Source organism: Antechinus flavipes, chromosome 6 (genome assembly GCF_016432865.1).
Source record: "Antechinus flavipes isolate AdamAnt ecotype Samford, QLD, Australia chromosome 6, AdamAnt_v2, whole genome shotgun sequence".
Taxonomy (NCBI): domain Eukaryota; kingdom Metazoa; phylum Chordata; class Mammalia; order Dasyuromorphia; family Dasyuridae; genus Antechinus; species Antechinus flavipes.
In genome coordinates, this window is record NC_067403.1 from 256164753 (window position 1) to 256192283 (window position 27531).

Below are 27531 nucleotides of genomic sequence, written 5' to 3' on the forward strand. Positions count from 1 at the left end.
TGCTTCCGGCCTTCACCGCCCCCTCCCCACACCCCTCCCCCCCGCCGGGGCCGGCACCGGGAGTGGGAGCATCTTCGGGGGCGAGCGCGGAGCTCCGGGGCACGCGAGCTGCGGCCGGCCGGCGGCGGGTCCTCCGTCGGGCGAGGCGGGGCGGGGCCGCGCGGCAGGGGGGGGCGGGGGGGGCGCGGGCCCCGCATGCGGCGGGCGCGGCGGGGGGCGGGGGGGGCGGCGAGGGGCCGGGCGCGGGGCCGCCCATGAGGGCCCCGGGCCCGGGCCCGCGGACGGCGCCGCCCCCCCCGGGCGGCCATGGGCTCCCAGGTGCTGCAGATCCTGCGCCAGGGCGTGTGGGCCTCGCTCACGGGCGGCTGGTTCTTCGACCCGCATCAGAGCACCTTCTCCAACTGCTTCCACCTGTACACCTGGCTGCTGCTGCTGGCGCTGCCCTTCCTGTTGTACATGGTGAGCGGGGGAAACTGAGGCACGTGGGGGGAGGGAGGGCCCGTATACTCGTGGGCTGCTGCCGCCGGCGCTGCCCTTATTGTGCGCGAAGGGGGGGAGAAACCGATGGGGGAGGGGGCGAGCGGGCGACATGGATACCCAGGGGCTGCCGCTGGTGGTCCCCTTATTGTACAGGAAGGGGGGATACCGAGGTGCGGGGAGCGGGGAGCCCATATACCTAGGGGCGGCTGCTGTTGCCCTTCCTATTGTACGTGACGAGCTGGGGGGCTCTGAGGGGAAACTGAGGCAAGGGGTGCAGGCCCGTTACGTTGAGCTGTTGCTGCTGAGTGCCCTTCTTGCTGACTGGGGTGAGGGGAGGACCTGCACCCCACCTGTGCACAGGGGGCTGCTGCTTCTGGCCCTATTCTTCTCACTGGATGTGGCAAGCAGGGAAAAGCTGGTATGGGGGGGCTGCCTGTACCCCAGCTGTGCTCATGGTGAGCAGCAGGGAGCTGAGGCACGAGAGGGGCTGCTCGCTCCCACCCGCGTGCCAGCCTGTGCCCCCGAGGCCGCTGCTGACCCTCTTCTTCTTGAGATCACCAATGGTGTTGAGGGGCAGGGGCAAACAGGCGGGGGGGGGGACCACCCATATGCCCGTTGTTCGCCCGGGAGCTGCCCTTGTTCTCCTGGTGAAGGGGAGGGACCTCTGGGGTGGGCTGACTGCTCCTGCCTCACACCTGATCGATGGTGACTGTCCTTCCTGGGCTCCAGGGGCGTTGGGAGAGCAGGGCCGGGACCTGAGGCAGAGGGGGTGGAAAGGTGCGGGGAGCGCGGGAACAGGGCTCTGGGCCGCGGCCATCCCTCGCCTTCAGCAGGCCGGGCTGGCCGGCCGCTTTATCTCCGGGAGGCCACGGGCTGGGGCCTGGGGGAGGCCCGGGGGCCCACTCAGCCCCCCGTCCCTGCCGCAGGTTCTGCCCCCCAGCATGCTGGTGGCTGCCGTGTACTGCCTCGTGGTGGCCGTCATCTTCACCACCATCAAGACGGTGAACTACCGGCTCCACGCCATGTTCGACCAGGGAGAGATCGTGGAGAAGAGGAACTCCACGCTGGGGGAGGCCGAGGAGGAGGCTGCCCCCGGGGACGGCGACGTGCCCAGGTAGGCTGGGCCGAGCGAGTGGGCGGGAAGGGGCGCCCGGCGGGGCGAGCCCTGACCGCCTTGTCCTGAACCCTCAGGGATCCCGGGGTAGAGATGACGGTGTTTCGGAAAGTGAGCTCCACGCCCCCCGTGCGCTGCAGCTCCCAGCATTCCGTGTTCGGGTTCAATCAGGTCACGGTGAGTCGGCCCCCTCCGCTTGTCCCAGCCCTTCTGCTCCGCAGGCGGGAAGCGTGGGAGCTCCGTCCCTCCCCGCTCTGGCCGCTGCAGCCACACGGTGTAAAGTCCTCCTCTCACACCCTCGTCTTTCTCCTCCGCCAGGAGCTGATTCCTCGGATCGAGGACACGGGGCCTCTGAGAGGTGAGATCCCGCCGATTCCGGGGGTGCAGAGGCCTGGGGCCGGGGCTCCCTCGAGGGTGGGGGGCTGCGGGCTCTGCGCTGACGGCCCCCCTTACGTTGCAGACATCAAGGAGCTGGTCCGGGAGCAAGGCAGCAACAACGTGATCGTGACCGCGGCCGACAGAGAGATGCTGAAGCTGAGCTCTCCGGAGAAGCTGCGTGAGTGGGCCCGGGAGGGCAGAGGGCCCGGCTCCGAGCTCCCTTCCCGCCTCCTGGGAGGCTTTGAGCTCCCGTCCCTCCCAGGACACGTGACGACTCTTCTCTTTCTGGCTCGTTTCCCTTCTAGTTGGTGGAGATCTCCCCCAGACTCCTCCAGGGCCTCCTCCCCCAGAGCCTTCACTGCCCAGCACAGACTCCTCAGAGCGTTCTCCCCTGGCTGGAAACAGAGGGACCCCCTGGAGTGGGGAGAGTGTGGTCGACACTCCCATGAGCCCTTTGCTCAAAGGGAGCCTGAGCCAGGAGTTGAGCAAAAGCTTCCTGAATCTGACTCTTCCGGACCGGCCGCTCGTGCGCACCAGCAGCCGGAAGGAGAAGCGCGGGGGGGCCGGTTACCAGCCCCTGGACCGGCAGGGCTCGGGGGATCCTGTGCCCCAGAAGGCTGGCTCCTCCGACTCCTGTTATAGCGGCACTGACAAGGAGACCCTGAGCAGTTTTAAGAGCGAGAAAACCAACTCCACTCACCTGGACAGTCCCCCCACGGGCCACGCCAGGGACGGCAGCGACACGGATCCGCCGTCCGAAGGTGACCTCCCCCCCTCCCCTGATGCCGGGGTCCCTTCCGACGACACCCTGCGCTCCTTCGACACGGTGGTCGGAGCGGGGACTCCACCGGGGGGCCCCGAGCCCCTTCTGGTCGTCCGGCCCAAAGACCTGGCCCTGCTTCGGCCGGGCAAACGCAGAACCCCAATTCGCCGGCATTCCCCCCCGAACCGAGCCTCCCGGCGCCCTTATCCTGCCCCGGGCCGCCCCCTGCTGGAAGGTGGGGGCTTTTTTGAGGACGAGGACACGAGCGAAGGCAGCGAGCTAAGCCCCGCGTCCAGTCTTCGGTCTCAGAGACGCTTCAGCACCGACAGCTCCTCCTCTACTTCCTGTTACTCCCCTGAGGGGTCCAGGGGGGCGGGGGGTAGGCCCCGGAAGCGGCGGGCTCCCCGAGGGCCCGAAGAAGGGGCCACGGTGCCCCCCAAGCGTCCATATGGGGCTCAGCGTACCCCTAGCACCGCCAGTGCCAAGACACACGCCCGAGTGCTCAGCATGGACGGGGCCGGGGGCGACAGTCTCCGGGTCCCGTCGGCGGGCTCCAAAGCAGAGCTGGAGGCCCAGGCGGGGGGCGAGCCCGCCGTGGCCTTGGCCTCCTTGCCGCCGTCAGACAGCTTTGCCCTAGGCAGCCGAAGGGGACCCGCCGCCAACCAGCCAGGTTGGCGGGGGGAGCTCCAGGAAGAAGGAGCAGTTGGGGGTGGTGAGTGCGGGACGGGGGGTGGGGAGCCTGCGGGTGGGATGGGATCTGGAGGGAAGCCAGCCCGGGGCGGGGGAGGACCCAAGGGCAAGAGGCTGATAGCCACCATGTGGGGTTCTCTCGGAGGGGCTGCTGAGGAGGGCGCCAAGCGAGACCGGTCGAGTAGCGTGCGGCGGACCCAGGCCATCCGGAGGCGTCACAACGCCGGGAGCAACCCGACCCCGCCCTCGTCCGTCATGGGCTCTCCCCCCAGGTGAGCTGGGCCCAGCCCCCCACGCGCGGAGGTTCCCCCGGCCTTCCGTGGGTGCTGATGGACGCCTCTGCCCGCAGCCTGCAGGAAGCCCAGCGGGGCCGCGCGGCCTCCCACTCCCGGGCCCTCACCCTGCCCTCGGCCCTGCACTTCGCCTCCTCTCTGCTGCTGCCGCGGTCGGGCGCCAACGTGCACGAGGCTTGCACCTTCGACGACACCTCGGAGGGCGCCGTGCACTACTTCTACGATGAGAGTGGTGAGCCCCTCCCCCGTCGGGGATGAAGGCTAGGGCCCAGGGGCGTAGATCCCCTCCCCCCACACTGCTCAGAGAAGCGGGCACAAGGCCTCCCCCCACACACTGCTCAGAGAAGTGGGCATGTGGCCCCCTCCCCCCCCACTGCTCAGAGAAGTGGGCATGTGACCCCCCTCCCCCCCCACTGCTCAGAGAAGTGGGCACCTGCCCCCCCCCCCCACACTGCTCAGAGAAGTGGGCACGTGGCCCCCTCCCCCCCCACGCTGCTCAGAGAAGTGGGCATATGACCCCCCTCCCCCTCACTGCTCAGAGAAGTGGGCACGTGACACCTGCACTCTTGGGGCTTTGTTTCTGAGAGCTCTCATCCTTCCCCGGCCCAGCTCGGCCTCCGACTTGTCCCTGGGGGGGCCGGGGGGCCCTTTCCTCAGGTTCCACAGCTCTCTGACGAACCTCCTCTTCCTGCTTGTAGGGGTGCGACGCTCCTACACCTTTGGCTTGGCAGGGGGTGGCTACGAGAACCCCGTGGGACAGCAAGTCAGCGGGGAGCAGGGGACCAACGGGGCCTGGTGAGTGTCGGCAGCGGCTCCTTCGGCTCCGTGCTTTGGCCAGGCCAGAATCTGCTGCGTCCCCTGCGGCCTTGGCAGCTGCTGCAGTTGGATGCTGGGATGGGGGCTGAGGGGGTTACAATCTCCTTTGAGAAACTCAGCCTGTGGGGATGGGAGGCCAGGAATGGACAGTCGGAGGAGGAGGAGGAAGAAGGGGTCGGGGGCTGGGGCCGGGGCTCTCTGTGGAACCTGCTTCTCCCCCACTTTTTCCTCTTCCTTCCGAGCCTTCCCGCCCACCCAGTCTCGATTGCCTCTGGCCCCGGCGCGCAGTGGGGTGTGGACGCCAAAGCCGTATCACGTTCTCCCCCCAGCCTTCGTTTCCCAGCCCCGGCTCTGTCCCCTCTGCACCCCTGCCCTGTTTCTCTCTTCCCTGCTCCCTGTTCCCTGCTCCCTGCCTTTCTCCTGCCATCTCTCTTCTTCTCTTATCTCTCTCTGTCTCTCTCTGTCTCTGTCTCTCCCTTTCTCCTCCTCTTCCTCTCTCCCTCTCCCCCCAGGGACCGCCACTCTCATTCCTCCAGCTTCCACTCTGCGGAGGTCCCCGAGGCTGCCGGAGGTCTGGCCCTGCTGCAGCCTCGCCCCGTGGTGTTGCAAGGGATGCAGGTCCGGAGGGTGCCCCTGGAATTACCCGAGGTGAGAAGGGAGCTGGGGCGCAGGGTCCCACGTCTGGTAGTGGAGGGAGACGGGGGGGCTGCAGTGAGAAAGGAGCAGGGCCCCGTGCACCCGCCTCGGAGGGGCCAGCGCCCAAAGCTTCCAGTCATTTCCTCTCCACAAGGGGAGTGAGCCGGCTCGGGAGGCAGCGGGCCCCTCTCTGCTGGGAGGGGACCTCGAGCCCGCCGTGGCTTGGCCTGTGGGTCAGCGTTCTCCGACCCCGAGGTGCACGGGGAGGGTCATCGTCTCGGGGGGACGCTCGGGCTTGACGTCTGTGCCTCGCGCTGGCAGTTTGACTTACTGGACCAGGACTCCCTGCACGAGTCTCAGGAGCAGACCCTCATGGAGGAGGCCCCCCCGCGGCCTCAGCACAGCTACAAGTATTGGCTCCTCCCGGCCGCTGGACCCCCGTGCGTTACGAGCGGCTGGCCCTGCTGGCCCTGCTGGACCGGTGAGCAGCGGGACCCCCACGGCGGGGTTTGATTAGACGGTTGCGGGGAGTCCCGGCCCAGCAGTGCGAGGGGCTTGTTCCTGAGGGAAACACCTGGGGCTAAACTGGGCAGGACCCAGAGGCCCTGGGCCCTGCCCCACGCCGTACCGGGCAGCTGCTTTTGCTTCTACGTGGGAAACCCCTACGGAATCCCCGCCATGTGCCTGGCACAGTGCTGGTCAGCCTGGTGCTGGCGGGTGGGAGCCATCTGTTAGACGTTTGACGATGATGCGGAAGGGAGCCAGCCCCGGCGCCCCAGCCCCTTCCGTCCCCCCCGAACGTGGTACTTTGCTCTGTTCCACGGGAGAGGGCTGTGGCCCTTGGATTTCCCACCCAGCGGGTTCTAGCTCTGTGGGCGGGGGGGGGGGGGTCTGCTGGGGCACAGGCCCATTGACTCGGTGACTCCCACAGGACTCGGGGGGTGCTGGAGAACATCTTTGTGGTGTGGCTGGGCAGTCTGGTGGCCTTTCTGGGCTACCTGCTCCTTCTCAAGGGCTTCTTCAGGGACATCTGGGTCTTCCAGTTCTGCCTGGTCATTGCCTCCTGCCAGTACTCGCTGCTCAAGGTCAGATGCTGGCCGGGCCCCTCCCCCTCCCGCTCCCCGTCCTTGGTGCCGCCGCCAGCCCCGGAGCCCCCTCTGACCCTGCCCTTCTCCCCCTCCCCCTCCCGAGCTCACAGCCCCCAGCCCTTCCTTCGCCTCAGTCCCGGCCCCTCGGAAACCACGGTCCCCGTTTCTTGCAGAGCGTCCAGCCCGATGCTGCGTCTCCCATGCACGTGAGTCCCCGCCGGCCCAGGAACTGACCTTGTCTCTTCAGGGGAGGGGGCCTTCTGATGGAAGTTTGGGGGGACCCTGAGCCCCGGGCCTCGTCTGATCGGGACAGGCTCGGAGCTGGGGGCCTGGGGTGGGGGACCCTGAGCCCCGGGCCTGCCTCGTCCAGCGGGGGGAGCCGGAGGGCCCAGATCCAGGACGTCTGGCTCCTTTTGCAGGGTCACAACTGGGTGATCGCCTACAGCCGGCCCGTCTACTTCTGCTGCTCTTGCCTCCTCATCTGGCTGCTGGACGCCCTGGGCTCGGCCCTGCCCTTCCCTCCCGTCTCCCTCTACGGCCTCACGCTCTTCTCCGCCCCCTTCTTTTTTTGTGCCCGAGATGTGGCCACTGGTGAGGGGGCTGGGGGGGGGGGGCGAGGTGGTTGGGGGCGGGGGCTTCTCCAAGCTTCGGGGTGGAAGCTGACGGCCTTCCCCCCTCCCCCCGCCCGTGTCCCTGCAGTCTTTACCTTGTGCTTCCCTGTCGTCTTCCTCCTGGGCCTCCTGCCCCAGGTCAACACCTGCCTCATGTACCTGCTCGAGCAGATTGACATGCACGGCTTCGGGGGCACAGGTATGTGGGGGGCCGGAGGCGGGGACCGGGGTGCGGGGGGGCTGCAGGAGGGCTGGGCCAGGGCCTGATTGCACCCCCCTCCCCTCAGCAACCACCAGCCCCCTCACCGCTCTGTACAGCCTCCTGCGGAGCCTCCTGGCGGCCGCGCTGCTCTACGGCTTCTGTCTGGGTGCCATCAAGGTAGGAAGAGAGCCGGGCCGCGGGCTGGAGGACCGTGGGAACTGGGGGAGCCTCTCTGGCTGTCCCTGCCCCTTGCTCTCATCCCGCCCCCGTCTCCAATCAGCGCTTCCTTCCCGCAGGCACCTTGGCCAGACCAGCACGTGCCCGTCCTCTTCTCTGTGTTCTGTGGCCTTCTGATGGCGATCTCCTACCACCTGAGCCGCCAGAGCAGCGACCCCACCGTCCTCTGGTTTGTGCAGGACCCCGGTCCCTGCTGCCCCCACCCCCGTTCTCCTGTCCCATAGCCCGGGGCCGGGCCTGGGCTCACCCTCTTCCATCCTTGTCAGGTCCCTGATACGCACCAAGCTTTTCCCTGACCTGGAGGAGCAGAACCTCGAGACCCCTCGTGCGGAAGCCCCCGACCCACTGCCCGGCAAACTGAGGCAGTCTGTGGTAAGGCCCTGGGGCCCCAACTAGAGGGACTTTGGAAAGGCAGGGATGTGGGCAGGAGGACGGACAACAGGAGGGTGAGAGGCTGCCCCGCAGCTGGGACTGTTAGAGAGGAGAGCTGCCCAGGAGGTGGGCACGTGGGCAGGGTGGGCAGGATGCAGTCAGTGGTCAGTGGCAATGGGAGCGGGCACGTGGGCAGAATGGGGAGGCTCCACTGAATAGTCTTCCTGGCCACCCCCAGCGGGAGATTTTGCACTCAGACCTGGTGATGTGCCCAGTGATCGCCGTGCTCAGCTTCGCCATCAGCGCCAGCACCGTCTTCATCGCCCTCAAGGTGAGTGGGGCCCGCGGGCCCGCTCTGCCATCTCGGCCTCGAGCCCTGTTGCCGTCCCTCCCGTTGGAGCAGAACTCGCTGCCCCCACTGGACGGGCTCCCTTGTGGTCCCCGAGTCCGAGCATCCGGCGCCCTCCCGGCAGTGCCGGTCAGCGCCTCGGCCGCCATCGGATCTGCAGAAGCGGGCAGGAAGCCCCTTGCCGGCGTGGGTCGGAGGCGAGTCCGGGGCCGCTGGCTCCGTCGGCGGTGCCCCCGGGCCGGCCGAGGCCCCTGCCTGACGCCCTGTCCTCCCCGCAGTCTGTCCTGGGCTTCGTCCTCTACTCGCTGGCCGGCCTGGTGGGCTTCCTCACCCATTACCTCCTGCCTCAGCTCCGCAAGCAGCTCCCGTGGTTCTGCCTCTCCCAGCCCGTGCTCAAGTCCCAGGAGTACAGCCAGTTTGAAGTGCGCAGTGAGTGATGCCCCCGGGGTCCGGAGCCTCAGAACCAGGCGGGCCCTGCCCGGGGCCTGGCTCAGGCCGATGCCTGCCCGGCTCTGCCCGCGATGGCCGAGGGCCCCCCAGGGCCGGGCCTGCGCCCGAGCAGCTTCTGTTGTCTCGCCCCACTTGGGGGCCTCTCGGGTCTCTGGGAACGCCGAGAGCTCCCTTGGCCCTCTAGCCTCCCGTGCCTTTCCTCTCTCCCGAGGAGCCCAGCAGTGGGGAAACCTTTGTCCCTTCCGGCCGGGCCCGGGGCCTTGGCTCCTGTGAGAGGAGGGCCTTCCCCGCCCGGGCCTCCCAACCCTGGCCTGAGCTCTGAGGCAATGGCTGCCTCCTTCGCCTCCCTCCCCCTTGTTACCAGGAGGCTCCTGTGGGCGTGATCCCCTGCCCGTCTTTGGCCCTCAGGGCTCAGCCTTCTCTGGCCGCCCCTTTGCCCGCTGTCGCCCATCAACCTTATGGCCCCGGCTCCTCTCCAGGCCTTCCCGGGCCCCCGCTCCTCCCTCGTCACTCAGCAGCGTGGCTCGTCTCGCCCCCTCCCCGGGAGATTGAGGGCCCGCTCCCAGGTGGTTTGGAGCACCAGCGGGGGCTCGGGGCCATCCTAGGGAGGAGGCTTCAGGGGCCCAGGGCTTTTGTCCTCTGCACCCCTCGCTGGGCTCGCTGTGTCTCTTCTCCCTCGGGGGTTGTGGTCAAGAGACCCGCAGTGGAGACCCAAGGCCCCGCTCCCCGAGCCTGACCATTGGCTGTCCCGGACCCCCTGGGCGTGCGGCCGCCGCGGTCCCGGCTTCTGCCCGAGGCGTTTGTCTCCGCAGGCGCGGCGCAGCTGATGTGGTTCGAGAAGCTCTACGCGTGGCTCCAGTGCGTGGAGAAGTACCTCATCTACCCGGCCGTGGTGCTCAACGCGCTCACGGGCGACGCCCACACCGTCAGCGGGCGGCCGGACAAATTCTGCCTCTAGTGAGGAGGGGCCTGGGCTGCTGGGGGGGGGCCTCCCTTTGCGGAGCCGGGCGGGGGGGGTCGGACATGGACACTGGGGGGGGGGGTCTCTGACCCCCCCTTCCCCCTCCTTTCCAGCTGTCGAGCCCTCCTGATGACCGTGGCCGGACTGAAGCTCCTGCGCTCGGCCTTCTGCTGCCCCCCCCAGCAGTATCTGACCTTGGCCTTCACGGTCCTGCTCTTCCGTTTCGACTACCCGCGCTTCTCCCAGGGCTTCCTGCTGGACTACTTCCTCATGTCCCTGCTTTGCAGCAAGGTGCTGAGGGGGAGGTGGGGGGAGGGTCCTGAGGGGAAGTGGAGCACCAGGGTCTCAGGTGCAGGTGCCATCGTTACCGCTTGCTATCCCTGGGTATCGGACTGTCCGAGAGCGTCCGTGTGCCTTCCTCTTCCAGAAAGGGCCGAAGCCGCAGGCAGGGCCACGCTCCCGTCCCCTCCACGCGCCCCATCCGTGCCAGGACACCCAAATGATGGGCACGGACTGGTGGAGGTGCCCATATCCTAGGGCATGGGATGGGTGCCCACTGCTGCTCCAGGGAGCCCTGCCCCCCACCTGGCTGGCTCACGGCCCCTGCTAACCCTGTGTTTCTCCATGTTCCCCCTCTCAGCTGTGGGACCTGCTGTACAAACTCCGCTTCGTGCTCACCTACATCGCCCCCTGGCAAATCACCTGGGGCTCCGCCTTCCACGCCTTTGCCCAGCCCTTTGCCGTGCCCCGTATCCTGTGGAATGGTCCATGGGGGCAGGGGGTGATTGGGGAGAACGAGAGGGCAGGAAAAGGCTGAGAGGGAGGCTCGGAGGGACTCTGGGGAACGGGCAGAACGAGGGGGTTTTGGGGTCAGGAGGGTGCCAAGGGGGGGCCTGTGTCTTTGGCACCAGCTTTCGCAGCAGTTCCACCTTGACCACGGCTGCAGACTCCGCCATGCTGTTCGTGCAGGCCCTGCTCTCTGCCCTCTTCTCCACCCCTCTCAACCCTCTGCTGGGCAGCGCCGTCTTTCTGATGTCCTACGCGCGGCCCCTCAAGTTTTGGGAGCGAGACTACAAGTGAGTGACGGGGACTCGGCCCAGGCCTCCGTCTGCTCGGCCACGGCCGGGTTTTGGCCCGGGGAGCTCCCGAGGGGTCGGGAGCCGCGCAGCCACAGGCCAGGGCAGGGGGGAGAGGCTTAGAAGGGGGGGGGGGCAGCTGCCCTCGTGGTAGAACACGATGGGGGAGGCAGGCGAGTTGGGTTTGGGGGGCGGCCGGAAGCCGAGGAGGTTATTGAACAGGGCTGCCTGCTTCTCTCCCCTTTTGGGGGAGCCACGCGGACACCTCTGCCCTCCCCTGCAGCACTAAGCGTGTGGATCATTCCAACACCCGCCTGGCCACGCAGCTGGATCGGAACCCCGGTGCGTACCAACTCGTGGGCTGCGTCGGTGTCCGGGGGGCCGACTTCCGTGGGGAAAGGCCCCCCCTCACCGCCTCCTGTCCCCGATGACAGGTGCCGACGACAACAACCTCAATTCCATTTTCTACGAGCACCTGACGCGCTCCCTGCAGCACACGCTGTGTGGCGACCTGGCCCTCGGCCGCTGGGGCAACTACAGCCCCGGGGACTGCTTCATCCTGGCCTCTGACTACCTCAATGCCCTGGTGCACCTCATCGAGGTCGGCAATGGGCTTGTCACCTTCCAGCTGCGGGGCCTGGAATTCCGGGGTGAGCTGCCGTGGGCTCCCGGACAAATGCCTGGGGCCCGGGCCGCCCTTGGGAGAAGGAAAGCGGGCGCTGGGAGTGAGGGCGCCTCCCGGGGGGTGAGAGGGGGCTCCCGCAGTACCAAGTCCTAGGTCCCCCGGAGGGCCCCGCTGTAAAGGGGAGATCTCCAGGAGACGTGCGGTCTTTGGCTCCCAAATGGTCCTTTTTGGGGAGGGGGTGGTGGGGTAGGGCAGCCCCGATAGAAATAACAGACAGAGAAGGCTCTAGAATAAAGGGGGGCTTCACGGGGAAGGGTCTTCCGTGGAAAGAGCAGAGATGTTGGATTTGTGCATCCGGGCGCGCTTCTGTGATCTTTGTTTCTGAGAATGGCTTCGCTGCCGACTCCCAGGGGCGATCGGGGGGCCCTGAGCGCTCGGGGTGGGGGGGGGCTGCCCGGGAGGCTGGGGCTCAAGAGGGCCCAGAGCTCTAGGTGGACGGGCCTCCGAGAGTGGCCCCGGGCCTCCGAGAGTGGCCCCGCGCCTTTGGTTTGGAGGGACCCGGGAGCTCGGCACCAAGCACGGAACGGTCTGTGGTGGTCGGGACGCCGGGCTGGGAGCCTTCGCCGCCGACAGGGGCCGCTCCCCGGGCGCCCGCGCTCCTCCGCCCCCTTCAGGCCCCGTTATTCTCCTCTCAGGGACCTACTGCCAACAGCGGGAGGTGGAGGCCATCACGGAGGGGGTGGAGGAGGACGAGGGCTGCTGCTGCTGCGAGCCGGGTCACCTGCCTCGAGTGCTGTCCTTCAATGCCGCCTTCGGGCAGCGCTGGCTGGCCTGGGAGGTGACCGCCAGCAAGTACGTGCTCGAGGGCTACAGCATCAGCGACAACAACGCCGCCTCCATGCTGCAGGTGTTTGACCTGAGGAAGATCCTCATCACCTACTACGTCAAGGTACCCGCAGCGGCCGTTGGGGGCGGGGGGGGGGGGGGGGGGGGGGCGGCGTCTGCCCTCGGAGAGGGGCTGGGCATGGAGAGCGTGGGCTCGTGGGCTTTGATCCTCTTGGCTCCCCCGCAGGCGCACCACTAACGTTTTATGATTGAGGAGTGGGCCTGAAAGGGCAGGTGGCACATTTGGGGCCTCCTGTGCCTTTGGCAGTCGGGGGAGGAGGGGTGCTGGGGGGAGGTCCGCCCCACGAGGGACTCTTGTCCTGGGCCGCCTGGGGCAGCAGGTGTCAAGGGCGCCAGGTTCGCGGCCTGACCCGGCACCCTGGCAGCTTCAGACTCTGGGCCACAGGCGCTCAACCAGCTCGGGCACTGGCAGCCGCCCCTCAGATGCCATTGAAGGACCACCTCGGTTCCCTTGGGAGGAGGGCCGCTCGATCTGCATGGCGTCTGTAACCCTGGCACCCCCAGGGCTTGCTGGCCAGGGAGTCCCTCACCCAGGCCCTCTTTCTTTCCCAAGAGCATCATCTACTACGTGAGCCGCTCTCCCAAGCTGGAGGCCTGGCTGAGCCACGAGGGCATCGGGGCGGCCCTGCGGCCTGTGCGCACCCCCGGCTACGCCGACTCGGACCCCACCTTCTCCCTGAGCGTGGACGAGGACTACGACCTCCGGCTGGCCGGCCTCTCGCTGCCGGCCTTCTGCGCCGTCCACCTGGATTGGATCCAGTACTGTGCCGCCAGGCGGGGCCAGGTGAGCCCGGGCCAGTGGCTCCGGGGCGGGGGTCTCAGGCGGCTGGGGGCGGCTTCAGCACCTTTAGGCCCGGCTTGAGGCCCCGAGGCCCAAGGCTGAGCAAGTCCTTTGGGGGGGCTTGTGTCTCAGCCCATGGAGCACGATTGGAACTCTCCTCTCGTCACCCTGTGCTTTGGGCTGTGCGTGCTGGGCCGCCGGGCTCTGGGGACCGCCTCCCACAGCATGGCAGCCAGGTGAGTGTGGCCCCTACTGCCCCCCCACCCCCCTCTGCTAGAGCCCTCCTTCCTCAGATCCCAGAGCCCCCCTTCCTCAGGCCCCAGAGCCCCCCTCGGACCCCATCCCTGGCCTCCCTCCCGCAGCCTGGAGCCCTTCCTCTACGGCCTGCACGCCCTGTTCAAGGGAGACTTCCGCATCACCTCCCCTCGGGACGAGTGGGTCTTTGCCGACATGGATCTCCTGCACCGCGTGGTGGCCCCTGGGGTCCGCATGGCCCTCAAGCTCCATCAGGTTGGTGGGCCGGTCCCGGGGCAGGGGCTGGGGGTGGGGTCGGGGACGGGTGTGACACCTCCCGCTCGCCCCTAGGACCACTTCACGTCCCCCGACGAGTACGAGGAACCCGCTGTGCTCTACGACGCCATCGCGGCCAACGAGGAGCGCCTGGTGATCTCGCACGAGGGCGACCCGGCCTGGCGCAGCGCCATCCTCAGCAACACGCCGGCCCTGCTGGCGCTGCGGCACGTCATGGACGACGCCTCGGACGAGTACAAGATCATCATGCTCAACCGCAGGCACCTCAGCTTCCGCGTCATCAAGGTCTCTGCCTAGACGGGCCTGTGCCAGGTCATTCGCGGCTCCCCGGGACCCCCGCCACCTGCCCGGAGCTAGGGGCAAAGGAAGGGCCACCTGGCCAAAGGGCCCAGCCCCGCCATGTTACAGATGAGCAGACTGAGGCCCGAGAAGGTCTTGTCGCAGCATTCCCCTCCTGGGCCGGAACCATGGTCACCTCAGCCGTGGGTGTGGGAAGGGGCCGGAGGAAGGACCTGGAGACCCTGTCCCTGTGACACGCACATGCGCGCACACTCTCTCTCTCTCTCTCTCTCTCTCTCTCTCTCTCTCTCTCTTTCTCTCTCGTGCCCGGCTTTGCTGCACTTCCCCTCATACCTGCCCCCAGCGCCCCTTGGCACTCACTTGGGCGAGGGTCTCCTCTCAGGAGCTTTTCAGCAGGGCCCTCTGTGAGACCCCAGTGTCATCTTGGCGGGCTGGCCCGGATGAACCCTATGGAACCCCTCTGCCCCACCCCCCCATCTTCCTAGCATCCTTCCTGCTCCCGGAGCCCAGCCCAGTCCCCTCTGACCTCCCGCCCTCTGACTCTGGTCCTGTCCCGTAGGTGAACCGCGAGTGCGTGCGGGGCCTGTGGGCCGGCCAGCAGCAGGAGCTGGTTTTTCTCCGGAACCGCAACCCAGAGCGCGGCAGCATCCAGAACGCCAAGCAGGCCCTGCGCAACATGATCAACTCGTCCTGCGACCAGCCGCTGGGCTACCCCATCTACGTGTCTCCTCTCACCACCTCCTTCGCCGGCAGCCACCCCCAGCTCCAGGCCCTCTGGGGGGGCCCGGTCAGCCTCCAGGCCATCGCCAACTGGCTCCTGCGCAGCTGGGAGAGGTGAGGCAGGGCCTGTGAGGGGGCCAGCCCGGGCCCAGCCCAGGCCCCGCCCGGGCCGGCCTCCCTAAGGCTCTCGTCCTCTGCCCTAGACTTCAGAAGGGCTGCGGGGCCGGCTGCAACAGCGGAGGGAACGTGGATGACTCGGACTGTGGGGGCGGCTCCTCCTCCATCAGCAATAACCCTCCGGCCCCCCACCCCACCCCCGAGACCACCGCCGGTAAGGAGGGGGCTGCGGCTGCCCGTTGGCACTGGGTGCCGGGCCCTGGGGTGAATTTGTAGAAGGGCCTTGGCTCGGGCCCCTCAGACTCCCACCCACTTCACAAAGAGGGGTGGGCTTTGGGGGCCGTGGGCTCACCTGTGATGCTCTTTAATCCGTCCTTCCCCCAGCCCGAGAGCAGCCCTTCCCCCTGGGCTTGGGTCTGGGCTGGACGCTGCGACCCTCCCTGAGCGGAGCCGGCGACGGCTTCTCCTCTCGACGGCGGAGAGAGGGTGGGCCCCCCTCCCTCCAGTGGCCCCCACCCATGGGAGCTCCCCGGCTCCCAGGACCAGCCCCTTCCCCCGTGCCTGCCTCACCGGCCCCCCCGAAGGCCCCCAGCCACCCCAGGCCAGCATACCTGCCCCCTTCAGCTACGAGGGGCTCAGTGGCAAGTGGAGCTTGGGAGGCAAGAAAGGTCTGGGAGGGTCCGACGGGGAAGCGACCTCCGGAAGCCCCAAAGGAGGACCACCCCTGCGCTCTCAGGTAAGGTTGCGGTTGCTCAGGGGCCACGGGGGTCGGGGAAGGGGGCGGCTGCTTGGGGGCCACGGGGGTCTGGGAAGGGGGCGGCTGCTCGGGGGCCACGGGGGTCTGGGAAGGGGGCGGCTGCTCGGGGGCCACGGGGGTCTGGGGAGGGGTAGCTGCCTGGGAATCTGCGGAAACCTCACTCTCCTCCCAGGCGCCCACTGCGTCCCCCTTGGACCTCGGCCTCCCCCTGGAAGTCAGCACTGATGCTTGTCCGCCTGGCCCTGCCCAGGATCCTTCTCTCTCGGCCAGACCAGACACCGGGACCCCTGGGGGTGGGAGCAACTGGCTGGCCCCCTCAGAGGAGCAGGAGAGTCCAGCTGCCCAGCCCTTGCTGGAACACCAGTACTGACCAGGCCTGACCCTGATGGGACTGACCGAGTGCTCAGGGGGCCCAGAGGCCGGCCTCCACCTCGACCTCGCCAAACCGATGGGCTGGTCCCGTTCAGAGCGCTCTGGAGCCAGGGGGCGGGGCCCTCTCTGCTGGGGGCCGGGACTCGGGACTCAGGGGCCTGGCACCGGGGGCTGGAGCCGGGCCGGGCCAGGGAGGGAGAGATGCTAGCCCTCCACCGTGGCCTCCCAGGGCCCTGGAGCTTGGGCCGAAGCTCGCAAAGAATGGGGGGGGGGAATCTTTTTTTTCCTTTTTTTTTTCTGCTTCTGAGACACCAGAATTAATAACACTATTTTTGATTTTGGTTGGAGTTTTCTTTGGTCATTTTGTGGGGTGAGGCAGAGGGACGGCAGCGGGTGGCCGCCGGGCTGCTGGGCAGCGGGCAGCGGGAGCTGGGCTCTCCCCGACATGGGCCGTCCCACCACTGATGTAGGTTGCGGCCTGTCTGTAGAACTTTGCCCCCCTGTTCCTTGGGATCATTTCGAAGGTGCCAGGGTGTGCCCCTCCCCCTTCTCATGGATGCAGAAGGCTCTTGTAGAAATCTGTGCTTCATGTCAGCATTCATTCAGCACCTGTTGTGTGCCAGTCCCCTGTGTGATGCCCCAAACAACCTGGGAGCAGCCAAGTTCAAGGAAGGGAAGGGCAGGGTCCGGAGGGCCAGCCCCAGCAGGGACGCAGTGAAGTAGGGAGGGGTCCGGGGCAGGAGGTGCGGCGCCTCAGGTGTCAATAGACTGAACCACTGAGGCTGAGGGGGGGCACTGGGGACCCCCCAGGAAGGAATGCCCACACCCCGAGGGCAACGGGCCGCAGGGTGCTCAGGGCAGAGCCCTTCCCAGTAGGCCGCACTGCCCAGAGTCTGGCCCGGGGACCCCCTTGGAGCCCCCCCCCCCCATTAGGAGCTGCCCCCAGGCTCTGGCCTTGGCCTTGAGCAGGAATCGGGCCGGCGCCGCCCCCTCCGGCCGCTCGGCTCCTCCCTCCTTCCCAGGGCGGGAGATGGGGGAGGAGGCGTCCGGGCTCCGCCCCGGGGCGGAGCCAAAGGCGCCGGGCTGGGAGCGGCGCGCGGGCAGCTCGGCCGGCACTCAGTGGCGGGGCGCAAGGGGGACCCCGAGGAGGTACAGCTGGGGCGCCCCGGGAGCGGACCGTGAGGGCGGGGGAAGGGCCGAGGCCGTGAGGGGGACCCCGGCCCTGAGCGCGGACAGCCTGTCCCGGGGCACACGGGGGTGAGTAGCCCCGAGGACACGGTAGGCGCGGACCGGGAGATGTGTAGCGGGGGAGGGGGAGAGTTTCCTTACCGCCCCCCTGCACGTGCCCTTCCTGACGCCCCCCGGGCGCCACTTTTCACTTCTGTTGCCCCCTCCCCCCTGCTACTTTGCCGTCCCCGCCCCCGCGCGTGCTGCCCCTCTGCGGCCCCCCGCCCCCCGTGTCTGCTGCCCCCCCTGACCCCCCCCATGCTCCCCCGCCGCTTCTCCCGGCCCCTCTGCTGCCCGGCTGCTGCTCCCGCCTGTCTGCCGGCTCCGCTGCCCTTGCTGCCTCTGCTGCTCCCTACTGCCCCCTGCTGCTCCCTGGTGCCGCTGATGTGCTCCTGCTGCCCCTCAGCGTCCGCCCCCTGCTCCTGCTGTCACCTTGTTACCCCCTGCCCTCGCTGCCCCTCCCCCCTCGCTGCTCCCCCGCTGCCCCTTCACCAGTGTCTGCAGGGCCCACAAGGTCTCCCAAGCTGGGGTCCCCGCGCCCGGGGTGGGGGTGGCAGCAGCTGGGGCTGGTCCAGGGCCTGTCCGGGCCCTTTGCTCTCCCCGTTTCCTCCATCCCCTCTGTGCTCTCCAGCCCAGCCCCCACAGGACCCGCCTAGCCCAGCTTGGGGAGGAAACATCTGTCCAACCCGCTGGCAGCTGGAACCAGGGTCATGACCTCCAGCTGTGGAGCTGAGAAGGGTCCAGCTCCTTCTCCAGGGGCCGAGGCTGGAGGGACTTCCGGCCCCGGGGGGCGTTTGGGGGATGTGCTCCTTGGCTTGGCCAGGGTGGGGGCCGGCGGTTGGAGCCCCGGGCCCCGGCCTCCGTCGGCCCCCCCTCGGTGACACAGGCCGCATGGAATGTCCCCTGGCCTCAATGGCCCCTGTGTGGGGCGGGGGGCTGGGACAGACGGGCCCATTGAGCCCTGGGAAGGCTCGGGCCGCGGTGGCCGTAGGGGGGGCGGCAGCACGTGGGCCGCGGTGGGGGGGGCAGTCAGGGCCCTGCGCACAGGCAGATCTGGGGGCTCCCCGCTGTCCCGGCCCATGGGCCCACGAGTCCCCAGCAAGCTCATCCTGTGACTGGGGAGAGGCCCCCCCCCCAGCCTCACATCTGGGGCCTCTCGCCCCGGTTCCCAGGCGGTGACAGCGAGGAGGGAGGAGGGGGACACAACGGTCTGTGCCCTGCGCCTGTGGTTCGGTGACCCCAGCACCTTCCTGAGGATGTGGTGGGGGGCAGGAGGAGCAGTCGGGGACCCGGAGCCGGGGCCACTTCCTGTCTCACAGGAAGGCAGTGCTCGCGGACCGGCCGCGCCGTGCTGGGGACCCCGGCCCCTCCTGGCCCAGGTAGCAGGGCCCGCCCGGGGCTGGGGTTGGGGAAGAAGGCCGCCAGGGCCCGGCCCCCACATCCCAGGAGGCCTAGGAGGCCCTTGTTTGCCCTCGGGCCCGTCCCCAGCCTTTAGGGGGTCCGCTCCTGCCCCGACTCCAGGCCTGCTTGAGGCCGGAGAGGAAAAGGGAGGGGCCCAGAGGAAAGGCCCCGGGGGACAGGACGTCCTCCTTTTGTCAGGGCCCGGGGTGGGAGCCAGGCCTCCAGGCTGGCTCTCCCTGCACCCCGCCATCGCCCGCCGGCAGCACCCCCTCCTCAGAGGGGCCTCGCGCCGGGGGTCCCAGATGCTGAGCTTGGGCGGCTCCTGGGGGGGGGTCGGCCTCGTGGTCGCTGGCTTGCAGCATCCTAGGCTTAGGGCTAGAGGGGTCTGACCCCCTTGGCTGCAGGGGAGAAACTGAGGTCCCGGGAGGCTAAGCCAACTGCCCGAAACGGCGCAGGTGGTGGGCGGGCCGGAGCCCCGACAGGACTGGGGTCCCTGCAGACCCCCGACCCCACCCCCCACGAGGTTCAGCAGGGGCCCCCAGACAGACCAGGACCCCCCCCTTCCCCCAGGGAGGAAATGCAGGGAAAGAGGAAGTGGCTTTGATGAGCCTGGGGCCCTGGGGGAGGGGGACCGGAAGCAGACCCTGTCATGGGGGAGGGGAGCAAGGCCGCAGACTCGATTTGGGGGAAGTGAGGGATGGGTTCCTGTTTTCTCACGGCGCTGCCCCGGCTGTCCCCCTCCTCAGACACATGAGCCTCCCCCTCTGAGGGGCCCGGACCCTGGAGGACGGAAGGACCCGCGTCCCGCCGCTGCGCCCTGCCCTCGTCCGCGGGGTCCCCAAGGAAAAGCAGCAAGTCTGGGCCCCCATGCGAGGAGTCCCGAGGCCCCTCCGTGGGAGCCGCCCAGGACCTGCGAGCGGTGGCCGGTAGAAGGGGCAGGCGGGTCGCCGGGCCGGAGCCCTGCCCCAGGCCAATGAGGCCGGCACATGTGGCCAGGCAGACCCGAGAGCCCCTGGAGGGGCGGGCCCCCCGCCATGCAGTCCGACGACCTCTTTGTCCGCAGGCTTCGCCAGCCCGCCAGGCCGGCCCTGACCCCTCACACCTTTGAGCCCAGGGTGTCCCCTGGGCCCGGGGCTCCCCTGCTGCGGAGTGGCAGCGATGCGGGGGAGGCGCGGCCCCCCCCCACGGCGAGCCCCCGCGCCCGAGCCCACAGCAACGAGGAGGGGGGCCGCGGGGCCACCCCCGCCCGGCTCTTCGCCGACCCTCTGGCCTTGCTGGGCCTGCCGCCCGAGGGAGAGCCGCCCCCCGAGTTCCCGGCGGCCCCGGAGCCCCGCTGGTTCGCGCACTATGATGTCCAGAGCCTCCTCTTTGACTGGGGAGCCGGGGCCAGGGAGCCCCCCGACACCCCTCCCACTCCCAGCCCCGCTCAGGCCTCGGGCTCGGACCTGCTCCTGGGGGCTCCGGGCTTCCTGAGCGAGGTGGGGGGGGAGGGCGAGCTGGGCCTGGGCGGCTTGTTGCCCCCGGCGCTGCCCCCCACGCTGCCCAACGCGGCCATCTCCATCCTGGAGGAGCCCCAGACTCGCTCTGAGCCGCACAGCTTGGAGCACACCGACGCGGGGGCCGGCTACTACCGCAAGTACTTCTATGGCAAAGGTGAGGGGCCGGGGGTGGAGGCGGGGAGGGCGTGGGGACATTGTCTGATGTCTGAGTGGGGGGGCCCTGCGGAGGAGGAGGCTGGGGGGGGGCGTCGGAGCCGGGACCCAGTATTAGAATGTAGGATGTCCGAGCTGGGACAGACTCTAGAACACAGAACGTGGAACGTCAGGGGGAGGGGCCTTAGAACAGGGAATGTCAGACTAGGAAGAACTTAGAACCTGCACCCCACTTCCTAATCCGACAAGTGGGAAAACGGAGGCTCCCAGAGAAGGAGGCGGCCGGCCCGGTGAGTTCACAGCAGAGCTGAGAGACTAGAACTCAGGACTCTGGGCTCCTTTTCTACTGCCCCGGAATCGGGGAAGAGGGAAGGGGCCCTGCGGAGTGAGCCTGTGCCCTGTGGCTGTGGGAATAATCCCCCTGCCTCCCTCCCCGGCCCCCCCGCTCCCCCTGCCCCCCGCCCCGGCCTCCAGAGCACCAGAACTTCTTTGGGATCGACGAGAACCTGGGCCCGGTGGCCGTGAGCATCCGGCGGGAGGAGAAGGAGGGCGGCGGCTCGGCCAGCCCCCAGCACAGCTACCGCCTCATCATCAGGACCACTCAGGTGGGGGCCGGGAGATGGAGGCCGGGGGGGCGCCGGCCCCGCGGGTGCCGGCCCTAAGGGGTTGCCCTCGTCCTCAGCTGCGGACCCTCCGAGGCTCCATCTCCGAAGAGGTCCTGCCCCCCGGCCCTCCCCGAGGCCTGTCCCCCAAAAAGCTCCTGGAGCACGTGGCCCCCCGGCTGAACCCCGCCTGCCTGCGCCTGGGCTCGGCCTCCCCCAAGGTGCCTCGCACCCTCCTCACCCTGGACGAGCAGGAGGTGAGTAGGGGCTCCCCTCCCAGGGCTTCCCTTGGGCCCCTGCGCCACCTCTCGGTGCCCGGGGGCGAGACGGCAGCCAGAGCCCCCGGGGCAGTGGGCAGAGCCCTGGGCATCGTCCGGCTTTGCCGCTTCTGGACGGGGGGGGGAGGGGGGGGCTCCCGTGACCCTCCCCTCCCCTCCCCCAGCTAAGCCTCCAGCGCAAGGTGGGCGTCCTCTACTGCCGGGCGGGCCAGGCCTCCGAGGAGGAAATGTACAACAACGAGGAGGCCGGGCCGGCCTTCACCCAGTTCCTGCAGCTCCTGGGGGAGGTGGTGAGGCTCAAAGGCTTCGAGCATTACCGAGCCCAGCTGGACATCAAGAGTGAGTGCGGGGGAGGGGGCTGCAGGCCCGAGAGCCCGTCCCGCCGGGACCCTCCGGCTCCAAGTGCAGGGACTCCCCGGCCTGGAAGTTCTCTGGGCTCTGGGGCAAATAGTGACAATTGTATGTAATCGAGAGGAAGGGAACGGCACTACCTGAGCACCTACTGTGTGCCAGGCCCCTCGATCCCCACGAGATCCCGGAGCGGGAAGCGCAGAGATTGTCCCGGCTTTAGAGGGAGGAGAGCGGAGGCCCCGGGTTAGGGAACGGGCCAGACCACCCCGGGGCCTGGGGGAGCGGAGGGGGGGCCGGGGGCTGGCAGCGCGCTGCAGGGGGGCCTGATATGGGGAAGGGGAGGCTGCAGGGAGGGAGAGCCCCGGGGGGCTTGTGGGCGGCAGAGAAGAGACAGAGACACAGAGAGGGAGGGAGGCGGCCTGCCTTCCCCTCCCCCGCGCCCTGGCCGGCTCTCGAGGCCGGTTCTGGGGCCACATCTGAAGGTCACTGGGAGCTGGCCGGAGGCCAGGGGCTGAGGACGCAAGGCCGGGAGCCCGAGAGCCAGTGCCCAGGGAGAGTTGGCGGGAGCGGCCGAGGGGTCAGGGGCCGTGGGAGCATCTTCCAGCTGGGGAGGAGGGCCCAGGGCAGATGCAGGGTCCCCGGGACGGTGCTGGGAGCAGGAGGGGGGCCTCTGGCTGCCCGAGTCCCGCTTGGAGCCTTGGCTGGGGGGGCAGGGGCCCATTCACAGGCTCCCTGCCGGTTAGAGCCAGGGCCCCCCTCTGGTGCTTCCAGGCTTAACGTGGCCTCTCCGGGCCTCAGTTTCTCCCTTTGTAAAATGAGATTAGCCCCCCCCCCGGCCCCTCCCAGCTGGGGGGGGGGTTTGCGGTCATTGCCTCTCAGTCATTTCTCCGGGGTACTTGTCAGTGCTCCTCCTTCCTTGGCCCCCTCCCCCTCCCCCTGCTGCTTCCTCTCCTTCCCCTTGGCTCCTCTCCGGGGATGGGGGGGGGCTCTTGGCAGGGAAAAGGTCGGGCCAGTCTGAAGGCCGCCCCAGGCCCAGGTCAAGGCCCACAGGGCTGAGAACGGGGCCTCTGAGGGGGCGGGGCTGGAGAGCGCCCTCCTGTCGGGCTCCTGTCTCAGACCCCGGGTTTCCCCCCTTCCCTCGGCCACAGCGGACTCCACGGGGACACACTCTGTCTACACCACCTACCAAGACCACGAGATCATGTTCCACGTCTCCACCATGTTGCCTTACACCCCCAACAACCAGCAGCAGGTGGGAGGGCGCGGGCCGGCCATCCTGCGACTGGGCTTGGAGTCGGGCGGAGGGCCTGGGGGGTGCCCGGGGGTAGGGAGAGTGGCCGCGGCCTCAGTTTCCCCAGCTGCCTGGCCGCGAAGGTCCCTCCCAGCTCCCACCGGGAGGCTGCTCTGCTCGGGGGGTTGGGGGCTCTTGGAGCTTCCCTGCCTCCTGAGCCGCCCCCGCCCCGTTCCCCAGCTCCTGCGGAAGAGACACATCGGCAACGACATCGTGACCATCGTCTTCCAGGAGCCGGGGGCGCACCCCTTCTGCCCCAGCACCATCCGCTCCCACTTCCAGCACGTGTTCCTGGTGGTCCGGGCCCACGCCCCCTGCACCCCCCACACCTCCTACAGGTCCGGGCCCGGGGGCGGTTCCGGGGGGCCCAGTCCCAGGGAAGCCGGGCCCCCCCCGAGCTCGCTGACGCCTCCTCTCCCCCGCAGCGTGGCTGTGAGTCGGACCCAGGACACCCCGGCCTTCGGCCCCGCCCTGCCCCCCGGCGGGGGGCCTTTCCCGGCCTCCCCGGCCTTCCGGGCCCTGCTGCTGGCCAAAGCCCTCAACGGCGAGCAGGCGGCCAGCCGCGCGCGCAAGTTCCACGCCATGGCCACGCGCACGCGGCGGGACTACCTGCTGGAGCTGGCCACCAATGAGGTGACCACGACCTCTCTGGACTCGGCCTCCCGCTTCGGGCTGCCCTCCCTGGGGGGTCGCCGGCGCGAGCGGCCCCGGGGCCCGGGCGGGGAGCTGCAGGCGCAGGGAGCCCTGGTGTGGGGGGTGCGGGCCGCCCCGGGGGGCGAGGAGGGGGCGGCCGAAGTCCCCTGCCTGCTGGGCGTCTCGGCCGAGACCCTGGTGCTGGTGGCCCCCCGGGACGGCCGAGTCGTCTTCAACTGCGCCTGCCGGGACATACTGGCCTGGACCTTCTCCGAGCACCAGCTGGACCTGTACCACGGCCGGGGGGAGGTGCTGACCCTGCGGGTGGGCGGTGCCCCCGGCGAGGCCGTGGGCGAGATCGTGGCCAGGCTGCAGGTGCGGCTGGGGCCGGGGGGGGGGGGGGTGTGTTTGGGGGGGGGGCCTGGGGGCCGGGCAGGGGGCCTGAGAGCCGTGTCCCCGCAGCTGGTGAGCCGAGGCTGTGAGACCCGCGAGCTGGCGCTGCCCCGGGACGGCCAGGGCCGCCTGGGCTTTGAGGCGGACGAGGGGGGCTTTGTGAGCCACGTGGAGCGGTTCACCTTCGCCGAGACCGCCGGGCTGAGGCCGGGGGCTCGGCTCCTGAGGGTCTGTGGCCGCCCCCTCCCCCGGCTGGGACCCGGGGCCGCCGCCGCCCTCCTGCGCTCGGCCCCTAAGGTCTGCGTCACCGTCCTGCTGCCTGACGAGAGCGGCCGGCCCCGAAGGTCAGAGCGCTTCCCGGCCCGCGGTCCTGCCCCGGACCGGCCGCTTCTTTGTCCACGGGAGGCGTTGGGAGTCTGCGGGGTCCCCCTGCCCCTAAAGGAGCCCCCCGTGCCTGGGCGATGGGGGAGGGGGTTAGGGACCGACCCGGGTGGGCTCTGGACAAAAGGCACCCCGGAACGCCCCTGGCCTCAGTTTCCCCTTCCGGGCCCGTCCTCCGGGGAAGCTCCATTCTCCTTTCTCCCCACAGGAGTTTTTCCGAGCTCTATGAGATGTCGCTGCAGGAGCCGGGGCGGCGGGGGCTCCAGGGCCCGACCACCCTCCAGACGCTGCACGGGCTGAGCCTGCAGGACGGCTCCCCGGCCCCCGGCCCCCCCCCAGGCCTCCCCGAGGAGAGGACCGAGTTCCTGCGCAGTCAGAGCGAGCCCTCCCCCCAAAGGTCGGTCCTGCTCCTTCCCGAGCCCCCCCCCCCAGCCTCCTCCCGTCTGCTCCCATCCTCGCCCTCCCCTCACCTCTCCCTCGCTGCCCCCAGCTCCCTGTCCGATGGGGTCCCCGTCCTGCCAGACGCCACCCCGGACCTCCTCTTGGTCACCACCCATAAGGCCCCGCAACCTGGTCAGGCGGGGCCGGGCCTCCGGACCAGGTAAGAACCAGCGGCAGCCCAGGGGGACCTCGGGGCTTCTGGGGATGCCGGGGTGGCCGGGGCGGGGGAGCTGGGCCCCGTGCCCTCAGTGTGCCCCCTGACCCAGGCCCTCCCTGACACTTCCATTGGACAAGAGGCTCTGGAAGCCCCGCCCCCGCTGCCCAGGGAGCTGAGCGATTCTTTCCTGCCTCGGACCCTCTCCCTGAGGAATTCCATCAGCAAGAGTAAGTCTCCCCAGGGCGGGGGGGGGGCAGACTTCCCCTCCCCCTTCTCTCTCTCTCCCCTCACCCCCCCCCCGTCTCCCCCCCAGTCCTGTCTGAGGCTGGCAGCGAGCCCCTGGACGAGGAGTGGAAATCCATCGCGGAGATCGCGTCCACCTGCAACAGCATCCTGGAGGCGCTCTCCCGGGAGGGTGAGCCTGGGTCCCTGAGGGCGGAGAGCTGGCCGGGGGGCAGGGGGGGCGCGGCTCCCGGGCCTTGGGGCCCCCTGCCCCTCCCCCTGTCCTTGCTTATCTGGGGGGGCTGCCTGGGGGGTCGGGGGTTGGAAGGGAAAGACTCGTGGAGGAGGGAGCACCGAGGGCTGTTGTCGCTGCAGGCCAGCAGCTGCCGGAGGCCCGGGATCCCAGGGAAGCCTCCAAGGCCGAGTCCGAGTAAGTGCCAGCGGGGCTGAGACCCGGGGGGGGGGGGGGGGAAGGAGCCCCTGCCCTCTCCCGTTTGGCCCCTCCTCCCACGTTCGGGGCCACCCAGCAGGGGCCTGTGCCCGCGGGTGCCAGACTCCTCAGGAAGCCTCCTTTCCCCAGCCCGGCCTCGGGGAGCCTGTCGGAGAAGGTCTCCCACCTGGAGAGCATGCTGAAGAAGCTTCAGGATGACCTGCAGAAGGTGAGGAGGGAGGGGGAAGTGGGGGCGGAGGGACGGCCCTGGCGGAGGAGGGAGGGGGAGGAGGGAGGGGGAGGCGGCCCTGGGGGAGGAGGTGGCTCCCAGGAGAGGAGGCAGGCAGCCTGGGGGGGGTCTCCGAGATCTGAAGCCTCCTCTCCATCCCGCATCCCTCCAGGAGAAGGCGGACAAGGCGGCCCTGCAGGAGGAGGTTCGGAGCCTCAGACACAACAACCTCCGGCTTCAGGCAGAGTCCCAGAGCGCCGCCGCCCGCCTGCTCAGAGCCTCCCAGCAGCTGGGGAGCCCGGGCCCCTGATGCCCGCCTGCACCCGGGCCCAGGACTTCCTGCTGGGGCAGATGTGGCCGGCGCTGCCCCGTCCCCCCTCCTCTGCCTCAGGGGTCTGGAGTGGGGCCGTGTACTGTGTAAAAGTGACCCCCTGCCCCCTCCTGGCCTTTCCCAGGAGCCTCCTGGGCCGCCTTCTCCCAGCCCATCTGTAAATACCACTGGGCAGAGCTGCCCTCGTTTTGGAAAGTAAAGAGCCAGCGGGCACCGTGCGAGCTGCAGTGGATGAATGACGAGGGGGAGGGTCTGCCCTGGAGCCCCAGGCCAGCCTCCTCCTTCCCAGGGGCCCCGGGTCCTCCCGGGCAGGATGGGACAGAGGCCCCTGGGGAGGGGAAAGCCAGGGCCCGGGAGGGATGGTGGGAGCCTCCGTCTGGAGTCAACGGGCCCGGGGGCTGACCCTCGTCTGTGGGGGGAGACGCGGGCCCAGAGACCGCAGAGGCCAGTCCAGTCTCTGTGAAGGGTCCGAGCCAGGATTTCGGCTTTGTCCCCTGATGACTCATGGGTGGGGAGCAGAGCGGGCGGGGCTGGCGGGGGCCCTGCCCAGCCCTGTGAGGGAGAGATTGCGCCACTGGCTCCTCTCCTGGCTCCCAGGGGGCTCCAGGCCCTCGTCCCAGAGATCCGTGGGCTGCCCCTCGCTGCCCTGCTCCAGGCTGGGCTCCCCTCCTGCCGCCGCCTCCCGCTCCCGCCTGGCATCAGCCTTAGTCTCCCTCCAGTCGGGTGGTCCGGCTCTGCTGCGCCTCCCCCCTCCTCCCCCACAATGCTCTGGGCCTGCAGGACAGGACGCTGGGTCGTCCCGGGGGATCAGCCCCAAAGCAGGGCAGCCGCTCCCGGGGCGGGGGAGGGGGGGGCTGCTGGGACTGCCCCCTCCCCTCCCCCTCTCCCCTTGACTGAGAGGCCTTTTGTCAGTGCACCCTGGGCCTCAGTGCGAGGCCCCCAAGGGAAATGAAGCTCTTCTTGTCCACCCCATGTCAGGGCCCTCCCCCCACCCCAGGCCGGCGGCCTGGAACAAACGGCTGCATTTACTGGGGTTCAGTCACGTTGGAGAGGAAATGTCTCCCAAGGGGGGAGGGTGAATCGGCTCCCTTGGATTGTCATCCCACAAGGCACAGGGGGAAGTAGCTGGGGCCTGGAGAACCCCCTGAGGGAGAGGGCGGCTGGGACTCCCCCTTATTCACTGGAGGTTCCAGAGCCAGCCCGCACTCTAGTGTACTGGGAAGGTACCCCAAGCTCCCCCTTTTCTAGCCACTTGGGGCTTCTCCCTCACTGACTGGGCACTCCAGAGCCTGCCTTTGACCTGACTGAGCTAGCAGGGAATACTGAGGCTCCCCTTTCCCCACTTAGGGAACTCCCCTCCCACACCTGAGTGTCCCCTTCTCTCATACCTGAGCGTCCCCTCCCACACTTCAGGGTCCCTTTTCTCACACCTGAGCGTCCCCTCCCACCTGAGCATCCCCTCCCACACCTGAGCGTCCCCTTCTACACCTGAGCATCCCCTTCTCTCATACCTGAGGGTTCCCTCCCACATCTGAGCATCCCCTCCCACACCTCAGGGTCCCCTTCTCCCACACCTGAGCGTCCCCTTCTACACCTGAGCATCCCCTTCTCTCATACCTGAGCGTCCCCTCCCACATCTGAGCATCCCCTCCCACACCTCAGGGTCCCTTTTCTCACACCTGAGGGTTCCCTCCCACCTGACCATCCCCTCCCACACCTGAGCGTCCCCTCCCACACCTCAGGGTCCTCTTCTCCCACACCTGAGTGTCCCCTCCCACACCTGAGCGTCGCCTCCCACACCTGAGCATCCCCTCATCATTCATTCATGGGAAGAACTTGACCTCGAAGAAATGGTGGTAGCAAAGCTGACCCCTGTTGGCCCCCTCC

General features: G+C 69.0%; 2 protein-coding genes across 4 annotated transcripts; both read left to right on the forward strand.

Annotated features, from left to right (window-relative positions):
* The first annotated feature begins 291 nt into the window (after positions 1 to 291).
* Positions 292 to 15966, forward strand: PCNX3 (pecanex 3). The gene is given in 37 exon segments (XM_051967558.1): positions 292 to 459; positions 1407 to 1594; positions 1672 to 1771; positions 1913 to 1952; positions 2055 to 2150; positions 2278 to 3447; positions 3571 to 3697; positions 3775 to 3950; positions 4417 to 4513; positions 5047 to 5182; positions 5492 to 5588; positions 5591 to 5651; positions 6102 to 6255; positions 6432 to 6464; positions 6678 to 6849; positions 6958 to 7068; positions 7157 to 7248; positions 7368 to 7477; positions 7575 to 7680; positions 7919 to 8011; positions 8308 to 8458; positions 9292 to 9436; positions 9554 to 9731; positions 10081 to 10189; positions 10387 to 10516; positions 10800 to 10858; positions 10951 to 11166; positions 11837 to 12090; positions 12601 to 12831; positions 12961 to 13064; positions 13191 to 13338; positions 13414 to 13644; positions 14219 to 14493; positions 14583 to 14710; positions 14881 to 15069; positions 15072 to 15232; positions 15426 to 15966. Coding segments are annotated over 37 exon segments (6219 nt in total). The 5' UTR covers positions 292 to 306; the 3' UTR covers positions 15624 to 15966.
* Positions 15967 to 16721: 755 nt separating this feature from the next.
* Positions 16722 to 25862, forward strand: SIPA1 (signal-induced proliferation-associated 1). Of its 3 annotated transcripts, XM_051965582.1 has the most exons (16): positions 16725 to 16882; positions 19000 to 19906; positions 20380 to 20510; positions 20588 to 20764; positions 20950 to 21124; positions 22285 to 22388; positions 22608 to 22765; positions 22853 to 23435; positions 23523 to 23797; positions 24043 to 24231; positions 24325 to 24407; positions 24525 to 24659; positions 24746 to 24847; positions 25030 to 25084; positions 25235 to 25313; positions 25486 to 25862. In XM_051965582.1, the coding sequence occupies exons 2-16, from the start codon at positions 19240 to 19242 to the stop codon at positions 25621 to 25623; spliced, it is 3051 nt and encodes a 1016-aa protein (XP_051821542.1). In that variant the 5' UTR covers positions 16725 to 16882; positions 19000 to 19239; the 3' UTR covers positions 25624 to 25862. The 3 variants fall into 3 exon arrangements, 1 of the variants encoding a protein (XP_051821542.1); XR_007948271.1 differs by lacking the exons at positions 25030 to 25084; positions 25235 to 25313; positions 25486 to 25862 and having other exon boundaries at positions 16722 to 16882; positions 24325 to 24435; positions 24542 to 24659; positions 24746 to 24844; XR_007948272.1 differs by lacking the exons at positions 25030 to 25084; positions 25235 to 25313; positions 25486 to 25862 and having other exon boundaries at positions 16729 to 16774; positions 24325 to 24435; positions 24542 to 24659; positions 24746 to 24844.
* Positions 25863 to 27531: the final 1669 nt, after the last annotated feature.